Genomic DNA, 21,102 nt, shown 5'->3' on the forward strand with positions numbered 1-21,102 from the left:
CCTTTGCTAGAGATAATGATAATAACAATCAGACGATGAAAAAAAATACTATTTTCAGGCCCCTTTCTGTCTGGGCCTCAGGTAGCTGCCTGGTTCACCCATGACTGTGTCACTGGTTTTAGACCAGTAATCAGCAGGGTAATCATTTCTGAGTGTAATGCAGGTAGTTTAATTAGAACGCAGATCCCTGATGTTTCTCTTTACCTGAGACCAGGCAAAGCCTGGGACATTGTTGCAACCAATGCTCTAAGCTTCATCTATGGTTTTAAATCCAGAATTAGGACAGAATGGTATATTAGTGGGTTGCAGGAAGGCTGTTCCCCTTCAGCCAGGTGAGAATGACCGTTGGGATCTCTATGCAATTTGGAGTTTTTACATAACATTTAAATTGCAGTCAGGAAAATCCAGGTGAGTACTTTGCAGTCCTCTGACATACGAGAGAGCAATAGGCAGGCAGTGAGAGAGGCACATGGAGGAGATGGATAAGAGCAGGCAGCTCAGCAAGGAGAGCTGAGCAGCGAGAGGAGGGCCAGAGGGAGGGAAAGGCAGGGAGGAAAGGACGTCTGTACTGGAGGGCAGCATGGAACAGGACACAAGGGTCTAACACAGGCACTGGAAACCCGGCCCGGTGCTGGACTGTCCAGAGGGAGCGGGAGGAGCTGGCTCCCTCTGGATCCTAATAAACTCTGGAATGAGGGTGTGGGCCTCTTCGGCTCGCTCCCCCCTCATTCCATCTGCATTATGACACCAAGTCCTACTCTTTGGCTCCACTTTTCTTCAAAATTGTATTTTGAAGACAACTAACAGTGGAACGTTTTCTGGGAGTGGCTGCCTATGACTTACACTCTGGCCAAATGGGGGACCAGCCAAAGCAGGAAGAGACAACGTCTGCAGCTGAAGGGAGCAGAGGCAGTGGACAGCACTCAGTGACAGGGATCCCATCCCTTTCCTTGCTAGCCCAGCAAGTAAGTTTTTTTGTTTTTGGGTTGGTTTGGTTTTTTGAGGGGGGGTTATGATGAAGAACTTTTTTCTTGGCTCCTGTTAATAAAATAACAGTATAGGCAAGAAAAAGAGAAAGGTTAGATGGCTGGTTAGGAGAGAGAGAGAGAAGTGGGAGAGAAACAAAGAGAGGAAAGGAGGATGAAGGATAAAGAAAGAAGGTAAACAGAGCACTCTGTCCAATCTCAAATGCCTGGGCAGCAGCTGAGGATGTGAGAAGGCAGAGATAGTGGGAGATAGCTGGAGGGAGGGAGGATGAGAAGGCACACATGTTTGAGGTGGTCAGTGGGTGAGAAGAGTGTCCATGCTGCTGGGTATAGACCTCCCTATGGCTTGTGCTTGACTTTCATTGGATTTCTTTTTCCTCTGCTCTGCAGTGACGATGACCCTGGGAGCCCGTGTGCTGCTGTGCATCCTAGCTCTTTCTGTGCCCCCAGGTGGTGAGTGTCCCTCCATCCCCCCTGGCCCCGGAAGTGACTTCAGGGCTCTTTCCGCTTTCCTTGCTCCTTGGAAACTCCCCAGGGACCACTGCCGCACACTCCTTCTCTTGTGTGGGACAAGAGAAGACCCACACCCTCCAAAGGAAAGTGAAGGGGAGGAAAAGGGAAGCGTGCAGAAGAGGAGAGGGAAGGGAGGAGGGATTGTGAGGCAGTGCAGCCTGGAAAGCAGTGAGCAGGGCCAGTGTTCTCCCTTCCTCATAAGGTCCAAGGAGTAAGCAGTGGGGAGATGCCAGGAGGCAAGATAGGGCCACTTTGCCAAGTAGCTACCACTCTGCCCACCAGTTGGGAGGCATAGAAATTGGTAGAGGGGTCCGCAGAGACGAATCAGTGGAGAGCCCCTCTTGATAACATGGGCTTAGTTTTCCTCTCATATGGACAGGTGCCCCTTGGCAGGGATGGATTAAGAATTCTTGGGGCCGTGGGCCCAAGAAGTATGGGGCCCAAAGAAGATTGCTTTGATCACCACCCACAGTAGAAAATAGCCAGTACGAAGCACCCCCTGCAAGACTGGGCTGGCATTGCCCCCCTTTCTGTATGGCGATGATAGCACAAATCATCCAGCAGCCAACAGACTGAGCTGCATCTGTAGAAAAACAGCAGTGGTGGGAGCTCCATCAGTAGGGTCTTCTGCTGCAGGGGGTCATGGGCCCAGGCCCTCTAGGACTGCACATGAATCCATCCCTGCCCCTTGGAGTCCAGAGCCAGTGTTTAGGGAGGGGGTCAGCTGCAATATGTGCTTTGTGGTGAGCATGCTGCATCCTCCATGGGAGTTGACAGGGCAGCAGAGACATTGGTAACCAGTGCCTGCCAGGTGCTGCCTATGGCAGCGTCTTGGATCTAGTCTGCAGAGCATCTCTAGATGGTCCATGCAACTTGTTCTCACAACAGTGACATGCCTGCCATTCTTCAGCCTCCAAAGCTTCTTCCTCATCATTCCCAATTCCCAGCTGCTGAGTTCCTAGTTTTATTGGTCAATTAAACCTAGTTTTTCAGCCCTCTTTTCTGGTGACTTTGTATCTGTGCTGGCTTATCCTGTGTGATAAATTGAAGGAGGATTAACGTCTGCAGAAGAAACCAAATTTGGAGAAGGCAGCCACAAAGAGCAGAGTTAACTGGTGAGATTGGAACAGAGACCAAGGGACAATTCCATTATAAAAGAGGGAGCTGCATCTAGGGTGGAGAAAACCAGGGACTGGATATGGAAGGGGAGGTAGGGGGAAGACCATCAGCTGCATCCACATCTATTACTTTCTGATCTCCTTTCCTCACTCATCATGAGTACCCAGCTTGTGTTGAGAGGGTGACCTTCAGAGGAAAATTTCCCTATTACACTTGTGGATCTTGGATGCACCTCAGTCCTGTTCCTACTCCAAATAGTGCTTTGTCCCATAAGCAGGCTCCACAGAAGACACAAAGCTTGTGGCCACAGTGCAGGGAGGAGAGGCATCCATAGCACAGAGATGTTGCTCTTAAGGGTGGTGGTTTAAGAAATAGGAAGGGGAAAAGGTTATTTCTTTTTTTCTTTTTTTGTGGTACATAAAGGAGTTAGGAAAGGGATTATTCCTGCTTGGTTTTTATTTTTGGGTTTTTGGGGTTTTTTTACCTGCAAATGACTATGGAGTTCCAAGCAATGATCTGATTTGCTAAAGGGCTAGTTGGAGATCTAGAGAATTCAAGTAGGAGCCTTCTGGAACTGAGAACAGATTTAACAATGTGCTCCTAACATTTTGTTAGCCTTATGCATCCCAAACTAAAGGGATTTAAATAGCCTAATACAAAGTTCCTACCCTTCTCAGTTGCTCAGGGGTCTCAGTGATTTTACATCCAGACCAGATGTCCTTAGAGCCAGGCCATCAGACTTATTGGGTCCTGTGGACTAGATTGTGACTGTGGGGCTTCTTCTGGATCAGACCTAGATAACAGGGCTTCTTGCAGGCTGGAGGACCCATGGACAGTAATCCCTGAAGCTGCCAGAGCTACTGTTACGAGGCAGCTCCAGAACCAAAGAGTTAACATTGCTGCCATTCCCCTCCCCACACCACACTCTCCTCTAGTGCTGATTTTGGGGTGACTAAAATCTCCATTTTAAGCAAAGAATAAGGTGGGGAGGGAACGCGTCAAGTGACTCCCTGGGTTCTGGAGCTGTGCTGGAACAGCAGGGATTAACACCACCCTTACAGGGGCCCTGGCACCCATGGCAACAAGCTCTTTAGCCAAATCTGGCCTGTAGAGGTGAGTGGTTCTGCCTTTTAGAAGCCCTGTGGGGTGGATGACCTACCTCTCCAGGCCAGATGTTTGACACCCCTCCTTAGGGTCTTTTGGAAGAACAGGTGAGAAAAGTCCTGAATTCTTAATGAAAAATAAGCAAAATTTAAAAAAAGACAACAACAAAAAATATAAAAACATTAAGAGATTCAGGTCTTCCTTTCACATCACAAAGAAAGCAGAAAGGCTACAACCCCAGTTCTTCCATGGACACAGAGACAGACTAGGAAATGAAATGGAATATTTGGACTCTGTACAGGGTCTTTACATGTGGGGGGAAGGGGAAGCTTTAATTGAAGTGGCTTTCAGGAGCTGCTCTTGTGTATTCAGTGTCCCATGCTTCGAAAGGGATACTGGGGGTGCTTTAACTAAATTTTGTTTGACGAGCTTTAGTTAAAGATGCAATTTTGAAGTTCAGGGACACTGAATACATGAGATGCCAAGGCTGCTGGAGTGTGCTAATTAGCATGCTTCAGAAAAGTTGATTCATCGAGGCTGCAGCATGCATCAGAGGTGTCAGGCACACGTGTAGGTGCCCTGTAATGCTGTTGAGTAGAGCTGTGGCCAGGCTACAAGTGTTTCCTTGCAAGATACAAATAACTGCTATTGTATTGGGACTTAAAGAGGGTTTTACAGACCTAGTTCTGTAGTCCTCACACATGCAAAGCCCCCAGTTGCTAGCTAGAGGCAGGCCAGACAGGCCAAAGGCAAAGACAGGATCATCAGGGCACCCTCTACAGTGGGCTACTGCAACTCTTCCCAGCCTTTTCCTGCCAACTGTGTCCTTTTCCCAGAGCAGTGATGCAGACATGTTCTTCTTCCTATACTAAGAAGAAAATATTTTCCCATTTCTGACTGCCTGAGGCAGTACCAATCTCACCCTTTCCATTCTGAAAAGCAATGAGGCTAACTCTATTTCAGTTCCATGTCTGTGTCACTGGATGCACAGTCAGCCTCTGTCATTCTCACTATGCAATATGCCAAGGGAGGGGGTAAGTGGGACCGTGGGAGTCCCTACACAGAGGGAAAGGCTAGCCACCTGCAGACTGCATTTGCCTGAACAGCTAATGGCTTGTTCTGTGGCTTGGGAAGTCACATCCCCTGCCTATACCTTACTGCCTCTTCTGTAGCTTGATCCTGACCTGCCTAAGAGAGGGCTGTGGCATGCAATTTGTTAATGTTTGTAAAATGCAACCAAGTCCTCAGATGGGTGCTGGAGAAATTCAGAATCTGTGAACAAGCCCAACCACAAAGGAGTATATGGCTTCTCCTCAAGAGTCCCTGTCAGGCGCAGTGCTACAGTGGTAGCAGTGGCCCCAGCTAGGGCAACCCCATGCTAGTCCCACCTGAAATTCAGCTGGAGAAGATGGGACATCCCTCTGCAGCCACTCACAAGCCCTCGATGTCCAGTGTTTGAGACTGGCTGCTGGAGATGCCTCCTGAAGCAGCCTCACCACTATATTTCCAGGTTTGGAGCATGCCACTAGGCCCATGTGGCTGGGGAGTGCTTGCTAGTGTCCCTCCAGGCCACACTGCCACCTCAGATGTTCACAGGTTCAGCAGGAGCAGTGTCCAGATCTGTTCACTCCAAGAATCTGGGAAGAACAAACAATAATCGGTAGAGTTGAGTGGTTCTCCTCCCCTCCAGTAGAGGGCAGTGGCCTCACATACACCATACACCAGCTCCAAGTATTTCATAAATGTTTCTAGCCTGGTGGTCTTCAACCTGCGGTCCACATATCCTTGGGGGTCTGCAGACTATGTTTAAGGGGTCTGTGAAAGATGACTATGATCAATCAAAAGTATTTGAATATCCTCCTTACAATTCAAAGGGGTCTGCACCACCATTCAAAATTTGCAAAATTTACAAATTTGCACCTCTTTGCAAAAAAATGTTAGGGGTCTGCAAATGAAAAATGTTTAAAAAAAAGTGTTCTAGCCTATGCAAATCCTGTACTCTGACCTCTGCCCTGTCCCCTCTTCTCTTGCAGACTGGTTTCCACAAGTAGTCAATGGACAAGATACAGAACCAACACTCCCAACAGTCAGTAAGTCTTGCTGTCTGGTCTGCCCTAAATGGTGTGCACGCACATACAGGAGTGTGTGGGTCATGTGGTGGAGGGAGATGCATTGTAATTACACACAGTCAAGCTGCAGTCTCATTAGAGATTGGGCCTGGCTGGTCCCGAGCATTGGAGAATCTGGGTGCTGGCTGCTCAGTGGGAAGCACCCTAGTACTCCTTCATGCTCGTAGGAGGCCCTTCGGTATCAGAGGTGCTTCCTTTTGGGTGAAGCTTATAACAGGGGTTAAACCCCAGGGATCTTCATGCAGGAATAGGTTCTTTGGTCCCAGTGTCTTGGTCAATATTCTTGCTCTCTGCAAATGGCATTCTATTTCCTGGCCTCAGCTGCCATGAAGCTTGGCTCCACAGCATCATACAGCTTCTAGGATCCACTCCAAACAGGGCTGCTATTTTTAATTACATGGACATTGAGATCATTGTTCCTATGTGCTAGGTGCTGTACATGCATGGGGTAAGAGACAGTCCTTGCCTAAAACGCTTACAGACACCACAGACCTGTGTCATAAATAGAGGGAAGAGGGTAGGAAAGACATAGGTGCTGCAGCAATAGCAGTTACATGGACTGGCTCTGTGTGCAACTAGTCTGTTCGGAGTCACCAGGTGTATTATGATATGAGATGTGATGGATGAGCAGGTAAAATGCCATGCTACCAACCCAGAAGTGTGAATTTGAGCCTCATGCTGGGGGCCACCCTCCACTGACTCAACTGTAAATTAGCACCTGCCCATTTGGGCTGGGAAGCCCAAGGCTGCCAAACGTGATGCTGGCCCCATCACTCACATGTGTGCATTGGCTACAGAACTTGACATGCCCTAAACCAGTGGCTCCCCAACTTTTTTTGCTGTGACCCCAAATCCGGGTCACGACCCCCCCCCCACCGACTCAGTTATGCCTGATGGCACCAGCAGAGCCTGGGCTGGGCTGGGCTGGGCTTGCAGGGGGCAGCAGCCCCACAGGCAGGAGGGGCAGACCTCCCACAACCTTGATTTGGGTCGCAACCTAAGGTTGGAAGCTACTGTCCTAAACACACCAGCCTGATGGGTTTGCCCAGGCTCTGTCTGATCTTTAACCTTTTCATTATTTTAAATCCCTGCATGAGTAGTGACTGTCATCTGACAGTTTGTGACGGTGGAAGTGAGTGCCAAACAGGAACTCAGGAGAGGAAAAGGTAACAGTTTTATGGATTAATTGAGGAAGGAAGTTCCTGGTGGATGGGGTGGCCTAGAAGAAGTTACAGAAATGCAAGATGGAGAGAGGTGCCTAAAAAGGGTGGTGAGGCTGGTGTCCTGGACAACTAAAAGAATGCAGGAAGAGACAAAAGGCATTTACAGAGGATAAGGGAGCACTTTGACAGGCCTGTAATGGCAAGGACATGATTCTGATTTGATTCAGGAACCACAGGAGGGATCCGAAAAGGGGGAAGGTGTAGTAAAGATGGCATATCATGCCCTTTGTGGCTGGAGTCTGAATGGATGGGAGAGGGGTGACAGGCCTGTCAGAGAGCTAAAGAAGAGGTGACCGGAGGTGAGCTGGACAATAGCTGTAGGTGAGTAGGCACAAACCAAAGGCCAGATCTCAGAGAAGGAGGTAGAAACTTCAGGAGACAGACATGGCCTGGAGGGGCAAGGCTAGGAGGGTGCAGTCAGAGGTGGAGCTGGGCAGGGTGTTGATAGATCTGAGTCACTCTCTAAAATCTAGAAGTGAGGGGAACCAAACTGTTGCTTCAGTGAAACCCAATTGTGCAGAGCAGGAACATGTTGCTGGGGACAGAATGAACTAGTGGTGGAATCACGCTGAACTATGGAGACCCAGAGCCTGTCCCTGGCTTGGCTACTGACTCACCCTGGAGTTTTGGGCAAGTCATCATATAGCTCTATGCCTCAGTTTCCCCATACTTACAGTAGGATGATGATAGGGACATACCTGCCAAAAGAGGCAAGAGAATACCTGAAGTTGTGCTTGTACAGTGCTGTGGAAACACAGGGAGCTCCATGACCATGCCTTCCCCTCAGCCATCTGCCCCATTCCTGCAATACACTGTGCCTGGGGCTGCCTTGGAGGCTGCTTGGCTGATACAGGGCTGTGAAACTGTGAAACTGTTCTGTAACAGGGCTGTGAAAATTTTGTGTAGAGCAGGGGTACCTGAGATAGCCCAAGGGGGTATGCTTGGGTGGGTGGGGACAGAGTGTCACCACGCACTATCCTGCGCACATCCAGCTGTGTCCCCTGCCCAGCCTCGGTTCCATGTCCAGTCACCCCCCCTCCCCAGTCCATGTCTAGCCACCAGGGGTACACTGCTCCATGTCTGGCCGCTGGGGGTACACTGATGCAAAAAGGTTGAAAACCCATAGGGTAGAGCAAAGAAGTGATGGTACTTTGCTGCCACTTGTTGCTCCTTGCCTGGCAATCTGTTTTGTTCTAGAGGGGAATTCCAGTGGCTAACAACCTAGGCTAGGGAGCAGTCCCCTGTCTGACTCTCAAGGGCATGCAGCAGCATGGGCTCCTGAACCTGAGGTTGTCTGCAATCTGGCCACCCAAGATAGCCCAAAGCTGGGAAGTTGGTAGCTGGGTCCAGAGTTCAGTGCAGTTTTGCACCTAAGAGTGCAGCATGTACCCTAGCATTTCTCAACCAGTGGGGTTGCAGCCCAAAAGTGGGCCACAAGAATATATGAAAGGGTCATGAACAAACATTAAAAATAGATAAGCAAACTTTAAAAATGGATTCTCCTTTAAAGGTCAAAAATGTGGGAAATTGTGTATTTCCCCTTGCAGGCTGGCAGAGTTCCAACCTGCAAGGGGCTGCTTGTCAACATACACCCACTCCCCGCCCCACACACTGGGGAGCTGGAGCCTGGGGGCAGTGGGTTGGGAGTGAGGGGCACTGGGTTGAGACTGGCCATCAACATTTACAAATGGGTCCAGGTACAAAAAAGGTTGAGAACCACTAGACTAGGAGATGCCAGCCCAGTCATTGAGACTGGGCAATGATACACCACAAGTCTTTACTGAGTCATTAGCACTCTCTTAAGGGCCTGCCTTAGCTAACTCAGTAGGAGACTAACAGGATCATTTACAGCTTTCTCTCTTTTTTCCAGAGGCAGATGAGCAAGGACCCTCCACTGCAAGATCTAGTGAGTTCATCTCTTTGAGCAAAGCAGGGAGGGTTCAGAGCCTCTTATTCCTGGCTTGGTGTTGTTCCCAGCTGTATGACCCTTCAGAGCCTCCTTTCCCCTCAGTGCCTCCATAGAGGCACATTACATTGCAGCTCTGGATCGCTGCTCTCACTGTGTTCCTCACAAGGAGGAGGTGTTTGGGGTGGTTTCCTGGGGGGATGCCATTTGGTGCTTGATCTAGACAATGTACACAGGACATCCTGACCTCCTGGGGGAGGGTGAGATAGGGAGCAATTAAAAGTGAAGTTTGAGCAGGGGAACACTGCAGGGAAGAAGGGCAGCACAACAGAGGCAGGATTTGGCAGGACTTGCTGGCATGTGGGCTGTGGTGACACAGATTACTAGTGTGCGTTTGCTGACAACTAGCGGCCACTTTGGGGTACAGCAAGGACAGTGTGAGGCACTGCAGGCAGGCTGACCCCTGTGAGAGTCTACAAATGCCTCCAAATGCGAGGATATATAGGCTATGCAATTTATGGTGATGGGGAATTACTCTCAGGCTTTCCCTCTATGTTGCTCCTTCAGCCTTTTGGCTAGAGGCAAGTAAGACTAGAAGACACCTGAACTCCAAGGCCTCTGGGTTTGGGGCTTGCATGTAGGATGCCTGCCTTGAATTTTGGAGTATGTGAAGCCCCAGAAGAGTCTGGGAGGGAGGATACTTGCTGGTGGTAGCACTACATAGATCTGAATGATTGAGCTCTGCTCAGTCAACAGAATTCAGAACTGATTTGGATGATTTGTCCCAAGACACAAAATTAAAAAAAAAAGACATGGGAGGCTGTGATTAGCAGCCAGGGAGGAGACAGAGACATGAATTCCTGGAGGAAAAGCTTCATAGGTGGGGACCGAAGAATGAGTAACACAGAGGGATGTGGGGTGAAGCTGGATCAACACTGGCTCGGTGAGGTGGGCAGCATGCACTGCCAAGGCCAGCCCCTAGAGAACTGGTGGGAGAAGGGAGGGACACAGAGTATGTGAATCCACTGGATTGGCCTGGGGCCCTACCATCCGGCTGCGGCCAGCTCTGTAGGGGAGCAAAGGCTTAAAGCAGAACTGTCTTTCCTTTTCCAGCTGGGTTGTATCCAGCATCTCCGACAGTTAGTCCTGGTGAGTTCACTCTTCTGATTAAAGCAGGGCAGCTCAGGGCCTCCTCTGACTTCTCATCCCATCCCAGCTGCAAGACACCCAGCTTTCCCCTCCTCCCCATGCTCAGAGTCTCCCTTTGCCAGGCTCAGCCCCTTGCTCCTTCTGCAGCTCCCTAAAGCCGTGGTTTTCAACCTTGTTGGTCTCAAGGCACCTCTCAGAAAATGCCAACTCTTAGCTTTCACTCACTTGTTGACCACAGAAAAATAATAGAGCAATTACTCTGTTGCCAAAAACTCAGAGGGACCAAAGCAGGGTAGAATGGTTTTGACACTAGATTCCAATGAAAATCTCTAAGTTTGTCTTGTGAATCATGCATAGATTTTTTTGCATACTTAACGGTGCTAATGTTCCACAGCACCCTGTGGCACCCCCAAAAGGATCTCACAGCACCCTGGTTGTGAATCGTGCCCCAGAGATTCTCCTCTCCTTGTGCTCACCGTTGGTCTGTGGCCCTGGCTGTTGACAGCACTGGTGGCTGTTTGACACCAGGGCAAGGGAATAAGATGACCTCAGCTCTCATAGCAGTACTTATGGCAAGCCATCTCTCACAAGGCATTTGAGCTCCCTTTTGATGCGTCTCTGAGTGAATACCTGAGGCAGACTCCACAAGGTACTGTTTTATCAGGGTCCAAGGTGCCCCAAGTTTTGAAGGAGCATTAACCAACCTTTGCTCTGTACTTGGGAAATACCAGGGCCAGTACCATAGGACATTACTGGGATGCTGCACGGTCAGAGGTAGTGCTGCCCCTTGGTTTGAAGGCTACCCTACTTGAGATTCCCTTCTGCTCACTTTTTCTTTGGGACTGATGGCAAATAACCCATAACTATGCAAATGTCTTATTTTCTATTTCAAGCTGACTTTGAGACCCCAACAAAGCCGCAAGGTATGTTCAGTTTTGTTGTTTGTGCCTCCTTGGCCCCTCCTGCCTGCTGCCCTCCTTGATGTGCAGGGCCCCTGGCAGATCCTTGGTGTGGGGGAACTATGGCAGAGAGCCAAACTCTGCAAATCCTTTGTCTTTTTCTAGTTCTGGCTGACACTGACAGTGTGACAGGGGTACAAGGTAGGTTTTGTTTTTCTGCTTGCCTCTGATTGGCCCCTTCTGTTCATTTATTGCCTCCTTCTGTCCAGTCCTGGGGTTAAGGGGATGTGGGGTGGGGGGAGGCAATCCCTTGTTAATGAATTAATTTAAACTTAGGCCTCAAGTCAGGGGTTCTGACTGGCCTGGGGCCTCAAATATATGACATGGAGCCTTTCAGCTGTCTGGCATCAAATCCCATCCAGCCCTAAATCAAAGGGAAGCTACTAACTCTCAGACTGGATCAGACCAGAACAGAGTTATGGTATAGAGTGAGGGGGATTTTCTTCCTCACCTCAAGGGACAAGTAGTTGGTTTGTGTCCTGAAGCACTGTGACTTCATGCCCTCTACAAACTTGCATTTTAAGTAACATGCCAGAAAACTTTATTTCTAAAATTATTCGTACAGTATGTCCATTCTGAATCGTTCTCCACTCCCTGGGTAGTGTCAATCCTGCATCAGGAAATTCCACCGGTTTAGTCAAGCTCGGTTCCCCAGAGTCAACAATGTTCCCTTGCTTCTCCATGGGGATCCTGGAGGAATAAAAATGTCCCTCTCTAAAGAACCCCAGTCTCTCATAGGTATCAGGGAGCTGGGTATGCAACCTTTCATCACCTAGGCTGTGGGCCAGATATGGATCTGGCGCACAGAGTCAGGTGACTTTGTCCATGCTGCACCATGGCCCATCTTACGCTGCAGTGGAAGGTAGAGATGATTGCTATGCATAAGGCAGCTGCGCCATAGCCAGGGATCAAGGAGTAGAGAAGAGGGTTGCACATACGTGATGCTGCAGCTGGGAGGGCTTTGCATGCTGGCACTGCATAGCAGTCCAGTGGTGTGGGGAGGTATTTACATACTGGGGCTGCTTTGGCCAAGCAGAAAGGGAGTTTGCACACCAGTGCTGCTAAGTGGTGGTGAGAAATGGTAGCAGCAGACACCTGGGACGTGAGCCAGTTTGATAGAGCCCACAGCGCCAAAACTTTGTGGAGCGCTGACATAAACAGTAATTTTGATGCAGCCCAAGTTACAAGGTCTTTGCAAACTGAATTGATGGCTGGTGTCCAGTTCTTGGGGACCCTGTATTCACTTCAGACTGACCACAGCTGCCTTTGGCAACAGTTTGCATCTGTGTTTGTATGTGTTTCCAGAATGCCGGGAGGAGCAGTTTCCATGCACACGCCTGTACTCTGTTCACAAGCCTGTGAAACAATGTATCAGTTACCTGTGTGTGACCAGGTAAGAAGTCTGCAACCCACAAATAAAAAACAAGTTAGCTTCAGATCCCCTTGGGGCCACCAGCCTGGTTCTGCCCTCTTGTGTGAGCAGTTGGAGGAGTGAGACCTAACGGTGCCCTGTTGAGGTTACTAGTTAATGAAGCATAATTTAATATTCGTACCCTCCTGGAAGTGGTGAAGCATTCCCTGTTGTTAATTATTATTTTATCTCTTGGGCCATGAAGACTGCATGAAGCCCCAAAGGCCAGGCCCAGAACCAAATTGTAATTATAGATGCCTAAGCAGGACTTAGGTGGAGCTGAGGAGCCTGAGTCACAAAAAGTGACACAGATTGACCTTGCTTCGACAGCCTCAAAACCACCAAGGCACCTACATTTAGGAGGCATCTCCCTTTTGTCCTGAAGAGTTCCCTTCAGGTATAGCCTGAGGCTGCTACAGTCACTTGTAAGTGATCCAGACCAAGCACCCTGGTGTCTAGACTGGCTACTCTCTGCTGAAACTCAGCTTGCAGCTAGCCTCTGCCTGCCCCTTAGTCCATTAGGTATCCAAAGAGCATGCATAATGCCCGGTTACCGCTGCCAGCAGCCTTGCTCCTGCAGAGCACAGTGCTCAAAGCAGCTTTCTTTCTTGCACATGAGTGGTGGTGGCAGGGCCCACTTTTGGCACCATTGCCTAGTAGTCAGAGCACACCCCCATAAAGGAGAGTTCTTGTTTTAGGTCCTTCTCAGCCTGAGGGGACCCAACACTACATCCCCCCAACTCCTAGGAGAGCACCATAACCCCCAGCCTACAGGATCAACTGTGTGAGGGCCCCCTTCATTTCTGCTCTTGAAGCTAGGCCACTGGGCAGGGCAACCAGAAGTGCAAGATTCATGGGGTCAGAAAGAGACCATGTGAGAGGGAACCTGATTGTAACATGGTTATCACCCAGGAGGGGACAGTCCTGGGTGCTGATCCCTGCTGCAAGGCTATTTCTGTACTTTAGTAAGTGACTGTCCAACAGAGGATACACAAGCAGTTCTGGCAGTAGTGATAAAAAAACTGTTTCTTCCTTCCCAGGAAGATGCGCTCAGCACTTTCACAGTAGGTTGATAAGGACCCATTCACTGTAAAAGGTGACAAATGGGCTTAAGCTCCTCAGGTAGAAACAGGTCTTGAACTCCTATCTCCCCCCACCCGAGTATGAGCTATAACCAGTAGGCTACAGCACAGCCAACAAGCAGTGTAAGTACTGCCTGTGGATGTTGAAATTTGCAGAGATCTCCATGCTGCTGTTGGTATCAGTTTGGTACCTTCCCCCCTGCCATGCCTTGATGTAATCGTTAAATTAGGAAAGGGAAGATGCCTTTTCATCCTAGAAACAGTCCTCATTCTTCTTTCACCAGTGGATCCCCTACCAGGCGCCACTAACCCAAATCCAGTCTGTCTGTAGTTGGGCCTTCCTGGCCTGTATGTGCCAAGGTACCCATTGCCTTAGGAGCTTATTACATGGCTCCAAACCACCTCTTAACACCATTCCCATGCCTTGCAGATGCCTGTCCAGACAGTCTCCCTTGTTAGGACCTTGGCCCACTTGGCTTCTCCCCCTTTTCCCTTGTGGCTGACTTAGCTCAAATCCACTCTATTCAGTCCAGCTTCTAGGCTCTAGTCCAAGTCTCAAACTACTGGGATCTGGCTTAGCCCTCTTCAGGCTTTGGGCCCCTGGCCCCAGTTCTCAACCCTTGTGGGCATGGGCTCCCTGGTTTCTACCCTTTGCAGGCACTGGTTCTGTCCTTGGCAGGCTTCGGGTTCCTGGCCCTGTCTTAGACCCTCTCAGGCACTGAGCCCATTTTGGCTCTTGCTGCTGCCTTGGCCCCCACCTCCACCCCTTCCAGGCACAGGCCTACTAGGCACTAATGGGACCTTCAAAACTGCCCCTTAGTCTTTTCCACAAACCACCAGTTGAACTCAAAGGGAGAAAGCACACCAGCTGTAACAAACTTAACCTGCTTTAGGTATAGCAAATGACCACAATAGTCCACTGTCTTGCAGCAAGGCCCTTACCCAGGGTTGTATTCCTTCATAAGGAACCAGTATTCTGCTGGCAGTCCTTAGAGCAGCTCTGAAGTCTGCCTAGCATGCCACCCCGTCTTCCTGGCCAGAAGTTACTCATCCCCTGGCTTGCAAGGCTGAACTCCCAGTATATATGTGGCTCAAGCCGGGCCCACCTTTGATCAGGCGCCCTGTCAACTGACCCACCCCGGGGCTGTTTATTAACCCCAGCCTTGCCAGCTGCTCTTGTCAGTTCACAAAAAAACCTTTGCTTAAAGGGGCCATTTTGTTTTTCTGTAACAAGGTAAGGGGTCTGCATTAGAAACCCCCCCTTCCCTGGGGGGGTTAAACTCCTTTTTAAATCCTCCTCTGACCCATATCTCCATGAGAAGAAGTTGGCGCCCACATTCCAAGTCCCGTGTGGATGTTCTACTGAAAAATAATATGGTTGTAGACTGAGGGTCAACCTCATCAATCTTGTATTGTTAGTCTTCATATTGTGGCGCCAATGTAACAGGGTATGGTCTGCAATTAGTGTGAACTGGCAACCTAACAAATAATAACTGAGCATTTCTATCACCCACTTAAAATTGCCAAACATTCTTTCGCTATTGTGGCATAAGTCTTGAGGCTGTAGTTTCCCACGTATGTATACCACTGAGAGTTCTTCGTGTCTCTCTGCATTAAGACTGTGCCAATAGCCACATTTAGTGCATCTATTTGTAGCACAAATGGTTTATTAAAATCTGGTGTATACAAAAGAGGAGACTGACAGAGCACCCTCTATTTCTTAGAAGGCACTTTCTGCCTCTGGGGTCCATCTCACCTTGACTGGGGCTCTGACTCATGTGAGCTCTGTCAAGATACCACTCACTCTGCAAAGTTGGGTATGAGCAACTTTGGATCTTGGTCAGGAAACGAGACTAGTATCTGGTCTCCAACTTGGAAGTGCCTCATCCGGGCTTCTTGAACATAGGTGGCCATTTGCCACTCTTGGACCCCTCTGAGATTGTTTAGGGCCTCCTTCTGTGCCGCTTCTGACAGGGCACCTGATCAAAGATGGACAGGGCTTGAGTGGAATGAGCCTGGAGCTCAGCCAAGCCAGGGAATCCAGCCTTTCAAGCCAAGGGATGAGGAACTCCTGACCAGGAAGACTGCAGGGCGGTTCCGAGCTAACTTCAGAGCCTCTCTTTTGGCTGAATTATATACTGTACAGGATTTCTGCTCCTATACCACTGGTCTTCCGATCCAGGGCTCCCCCCACCCCCGCAAAGGCCATCACCCATATAACTCAAAGGGTAAAAACTCAAAGGGGTGCCTCCTGCATTGCAAGCAGCAGGAGAGGGTAACATCTGATCCTATTTACGGGGGGGTTCTGTCACAGTTTTTAACATACCTTTCAGGGTGTGATTAAACTATTCAGCCAACCAGTCAATTTGAGGGTGGTATACTGTACTGAGGTTTTCAGGTGCTTAATTCCTAGTATTTTACTTACCCCTAAAATACATGGGACAGGCAATTGGTTCCCTGGTCTGTCAGTAGTTCTCGGGGGAGTCCTACCCAAGAAAACAGTTTCAGTAAATTCTTCTGCTACCTTCAGTGCGGACAAGGTCCACATGGGTACTAGGTCACATAGTCCATGATATTTAAAATATGCTGGTACTCTGTACTACTGTTTGGTAGTGGGCCCACAGTGTCCATGGCCACCTGTTCAAAGATGTCTCAAATCAGCAGGAAGGGAACCAAAGGTGCCCTGGACAGGTAGCTGGGCACTGCCTTCTGGCACATGGGGCATGAGGTACAATAGTGTTTTACTAAAGCAACCCTGGCCAATAAAAGTCTCTCCTGAATTCTAGTCCATTTCATCTTTCCCAAGATATCCTTCCATGGTCACCTTGTGGACAACTTTTAGTAAGACCCTTCCGTACCATGACGACACCAGTAGCTGTTCCACCTCCTCTACTATTCCTGCCCCCCATCCTATAAAGGAGGTCATCTCAAACATTGAATCTCAGGGTTGCCTCCATCAAGTCTGGATGTAACACCTCCCCATTACACTGGGCCAAGTGCTAACAGAACACATGCTGAAATCCCTCCTCTTGGCTTTGTTCCACTTGAAAATGTTTGTCTTTCAGAAGGGCACCAATATCCACCATTGGTGTTGAGTCAGGGGTTTTCCCGACTAACCTCTCCACTCAGGGTCCTTGAACCTCCTCCCTTTCTCCAAAACCATCTCTTATTCCTTTCCACAAACCACAGTTGAATTCAAAGGGAGAAAGCACACCAGCTTTAAAATAAATTTAACCTACTCTAGGTATAGCAAATGACCATGATAGCCTGCTATCTTGCAGCAGGACCTCCGTAAGGGACCAGTATTGTGCTGGTAGCCCTTGGAGCAGCTCTGCAGTGAGCCTAGCATAAAACCCCTCATCCCCTAGCTTGCAAAGGTAGACTCCCTGCTTGGCTGAGCTCCAAGCCCTGCCCACCTTTGGTCAGGTGCCCTGTCAGCTGACCCACCCCCAGGGCTTTTAATTAACTCCAGTCTTGCTGGCTGCCTTTGGCTGGTTCACCAAAATCTTCCCTTGAAGGGCCATTCCACTTTTTTTTTTAACAGGGTAAGGGTTCCCTGTTATACCTGCCAATCTGGATTGCCTGCCTGGGCAACTGCCCTTTGGCCCAATTTAGAATTGGCCCCAAATAACTGCTGACACCAATGGGGGCTTTGCCTTCTAAGGGCTTGACTACTGGAATCTGCATTTGCCCTGTGAGTGATGATGATTTCCCTGTTTGTTGTCCCATCTGCTCTCCCTCCCATTCCTGATGTCTCTGGCAACCCCACAGCATGCGGCGCATATACATGATCAACAAGGAAGTGTGCTCTCGCATCATCTGCAAAGAGAATGAAGTCATGCAAGGTGAGAGGTTGGGGTGAGGCAGAGGTCTCTGTGGAGGGGGAATCGCCTTATCCCTGTCTGCTCTGCTGCATATGAGCCACTGAATAGAACAGGAGTTGTCAAAATACGCACCATGTGAGACCTGCCTGGGACCCCCTGGAGACAGGGCATGTTCAGCTGGGCAGATGGGATGGGGCCGTAGGGCAGGTGAGGATCAGCATCTGGTGAGGCCCATACCACCCACCCACAACAACTCATCCTAACTCCTCAAGTGGTCTCCAGCCCAAATAATTGCCCACCCCTGGAATAGAGTCTGCCAGGGACATTTCTAATTGGGTGATCAAGAGGGTTCTGTGATGTTGTTGTGGGGGAAGCTGGCCTTCACGCAGCCTGGGACTCAGCTTCCAGCCCTCCTACCAGTCCTTTCACCTGCCCACTGACCTTAGCTCCTTACCAGGTAACTGTTTGGTGGACCCCACTCCTGTCCTCTGATCTTGGGACTCCATCCCAGTAGCCTAGACTGCCCTGCCAGCAGAGAGGGACCTGCTGCAATGGCCTTTTTGTACAATCATGCCTTTCCCTTTGTTCCCCACCACCCCAGTGACAATCTGTCCCTTGGATACAGTCTAATCCTCTCAAGTCACTGTTCTTGAGCACATTTCCAATCTAGAAGTATATGACTGACAGGCCCTCCCCCATCCTGGCCCTACATCCAGCATCTGTTTCCAGGCGTCCTGTCACCTGTCAAGCTGCCCTGGGCTATCGCACCATGTTTTCATCAACTTGGCTGCTCCAGGCAACCCTCTGGAGCTGGAATCTGAGTCTGACTACTGAGTCTGCTGCAGGCCAGGCCTCAAGGATTGTAGACCTTCTCTGCTGACAGTTCAGGTCCCAGGGCTTGGTTTGATCTCTTACAAAGATAGGAAGCAGGTGCAAAATCCAGCCATGGGTCCAGGTCTTATCTACCCTGGGGACTTGTCATCACCACTGCCATATTAGCAGGTCAAGAGCCAAATATAATTCATTTGAGCAAGTTCTTGCAATAGATTTTAAAGGCTCTTTACCCAGAATTTCCATGGTGTTCCCATAAATAAGAGATCAGATTGTTTAAATTCTGGGCAAGTTCTTACTTCAGAGCAAGCTGGATAAATCTACCTAAACCTCTCTGAGGGTAAAAGAGGAGCCCATAGCTTTCCCAGAACCTAGCCCATGGTTTTATCCCAGTCTTTACTCTGACGAGGCTCCTGGCAATATCAGCATGTATTGATGGCGGAATGAGCTTTAGATGAAGGCTTTGGGGTCTACTCCCTATCTCTTTCTGACCCAGACCTGTGCATATGAGCAATGCAGATCTGTAGGTCTTCTGATTTTCATGCTGAGGCCCTAACTTGATCTATGTGTGTGTCTGTTCTGTCCTCAGAGGAGCTCTGCCGCCAGCTGGCTGGTCTCCCACCACGACGCCTCCGCCGTTCTGGCCGGCCCCTGGGCCCTCCCTGTCACCTGCCCCAGGACCAGCAACTGCGGAAGCTCAATGCTGTTTGAGCCATCACTGCTGGGGGAGAGAGGAGGGTAGGGAGGAAGGAAGAGATGCCATTGCCCCACCCAGACCGTCCACTGCATACCCCCAAAAGAAGCTCCCTGGCCTGCTGCAACGGCAGCCCCCACCCTCCTCTCCAGGTGCTGCCACATGGAGTCTCCTCCCTGCTGGCCACAGGTGGTGGCTGCCATCACTTCTCAGGTCAGATGTGGAGAGAGCTGGATCCTCACACCTCTCATTCCACGCTTGATCTCGCAAGCTGTGAGCTGCTCATTCCCCAGAGGTCCTTATTAACTGCACTTCTCCTGCTCCAGCTGTGCCTCTCCATTTTTGGGTGTATTTTCCAATGACCAGGGAAAACTGCTTTGCTCTCATGAGGCCCTCAGTTCACTCTTGCATTACAACCCCTGCTGTACTGAACGCAATTCTCCTTGATGGGCACAGTGCTCTGATCCATGGGGCCCAAGCAACACAATGTAGGGGGCAGATAGCCAGAGAAGGGCAGATCTCTGCTGTTTAAAGGCAAAACTGCTCTATAAAAAAACACTCAGATACCTGCTACCTACAGGGAGAAGCTGTAGCACCTCCCATATAGGGGAAGATACCCTATGTGCTGGCTGATTTGGCCTATATAGGGGCAGGATGTACAGGGGCTGAATTTCTCTAGTAAGAGCCACTCTGCAGAGGAATATTCTAAGGTATAAAAGGGGGTGGAGCGCCAGCCTATACACAGGCATAATTTTCCTATGGAGAGTGCAGCCTTTCTCTCTGGGAGGAGAGGGCCTGTAAGAATTGATCTGGCTTTCCATTTGAGTCAATGGCAACTTTCCCACTGACTCCTGTGGTAAAGGATCAGTGTCTTGTAGAGGTTCTAGCACAAGCAAAGGAGGGTGGGGTGGAAATCAGATATTAGAAGGAGCTCTTGGAAATCGAATGAGACCAAGTCTCCACTCTGCATATAGAACCAAATGTAAACGTATATAGGTACAGAAATATATCACATAGGTGCTGTCCAGCATATAGAAATCTAGGACTCAACACAGTCTGAAGAAGTGAGTTGGGAACCTATTCTGCTGCTTGAATCTGTAGTGAAAGGAGTCCCCTGGGAGACACTGTCTGAACACTAGAGTCCATATACTGCACGCAAAAAACCATTAAAAGAAAACTTTATTTCCTGTTATTCTTAGCAACTCTCGTGTGTGGATTTATTTGTCTCTGGCTTTCATTTTATCTGATCCTGACCTACAGCTTGTCCTGGGTTCTACACACAGCTCTGCCCATACCCCTCAGTCCTGCCCTGCAGACCCTTCCTCTCTGCAGCTCGGAGAAACCCATTCATCAAGAATGTACTGTACCTTGCTGATGAGGATGTCCCATAGTCCAGCTGAAGAAAGGGAGGGGGTGTTACGCACCCTTTCACAGTCTGAGCAGAGGTCTCTGAGCCATTCCAGATGGCTGTCAGGAGAGTGCATATAAGCACAGTTCCAGCCAGCCCTGGTTCTCCTGAGGTTGGGTTGTGCACAGTGAGAAGTGGCAGAACAACAATTAAACAGGTGTCCCAGAGCTCTTAGCTGATTTGTTTTCAAGCTGGAATAACAGGGTGTGATTTGGGGCCAGAGGGCAGATACCCACCTCCTGCAAGCCAGCTGAACTTGCTCATCCTTCCCCTGAGGTCACTGGATGCCACTGACTAACAAACCCCAAGGTAAAACTGCTAGGTTATGAATTGTGGCATCTCATTCCTTCCATGCAGCAGCTGCAACATTTTGCCCTGCAGAGGGAGCCAGTGTCACTAGTAAAGCCATTGCTGGAAGGAAGCCATGGCTTTTTTCTGCTGGCATTGATGCCAGCTGGGATCTCCTCTTCTGCCCTGAAGAACACCAGGATTCCTATTTCCCCTTCTCCTTGTGTATCTCTTGCTCACTCTCTGTCACCCCCCCTCCTTTGTTCTGTCTCTGACATTTTTATTCCAGAAATGGCTGAGAGAAAAATGAGGGGAAGAGGAGGAGAATGGGCTGGCAAGGGGAGTAAATCTTGTCATGGGACAGGCGTAGAGCAGTGCTTGGCCAATGCTACTGCTCTTTTCATAGACTTCATAGATTTCATAGACATTAGAGCTGGAAGGGACCTTGGAAGATCATCAAGTCCAGCCCCCTGCCC

General features: G+C 49.5%; 1 protein-coding gene and 1 long non-coding RNA gene across 3 annotated transcripts; one reads left to right on the forward strand and one right to left on the reverse strand.

Moving 5' to 3' along the window:
- Positions 1–741: 741 nt before the first annotated feature.
- Positions 742–19,184, forward strand: MFAP5 (microfibrillar associated protein 5). 2 transcript variants are annotated; one of them, XM_019544151.1, is made up of 10 exons: positions 745–965; positions 1,377–1,439; positions 5,756–5,812; positions 8,945–8,980; positions 10,094–10,129; positions 11,023–11,052; positions 11,194–11,229; positions 12,394–12,481; positions 17,353–17,426; positions 18,826–19,184. In XM_019544151.1, coding segments are annotated over exons 1-10 (543 nt in total). In that variant the 5' UTR covers positions 745–964; the 3' UTR covers positions 18,948–19,184. The 2 variants fall into 2 exon arrangements, with proteins under 2 accessions (XP_019399697.1, XP_019399696.1); XM_019544152.1 differs by lacking the exon at positions 10,094–10,129 and having other exon boundaries at positions 742–965.
- A 102-nt stretch (positions 19,185–19,286) lies between these two features.
- LOC109316243 lies at positions 19,287–20,126 on the reverse strand. Its single transcript, XR_002102778.1, has 2 exons — positions 19,490–20,126; positions 19,287–19,349 (listed from the first exon to the last, which is right to left on the reverse strand). It is a non-coding gene; the product is annotated as an uncharacterized LOC109316243 (long non-coding RNA).
- Positions 20,127–21,102: the final 976 nt, after the last annotated feature.

Source organism: Crocodylus porosus, unplaced genomic scaffold (genome assembly GCF_001723895.1).
Source record: "Crocodylus porosus isolate Cpor-Errol unplaced genomic scaffold, CroPor_comp1, whole genome shotgun sequence".
NCBI lineage: Eukaryota > Metazoa > Chordata > Crocodylia > Crocodylidae > Crocodylus > Crocodylus porosus.

What these genes read in the sequence shown, in the direction of transcription:
- MFAP5 (XM_019544151.1), top strand. An exon ending in GACCCCAACAAAGCCGCAAG is followed by an intron (nt 11,053 to 11,193) that starts GTATGTTCAGTT and finishes GTCTTTTTCTAG; the next exon opens with TTCTGGCTGACACTGACAGT. An exon ending in CAGTGTGACAGGGGTACAAG is followed by an intron (nt 11,230 to 12,393) that starts GTAGGTTTTGTT and finishes ATGTGTTTCCAG; the next exon opens with AATGCCGGGAGGAGCAGTTT.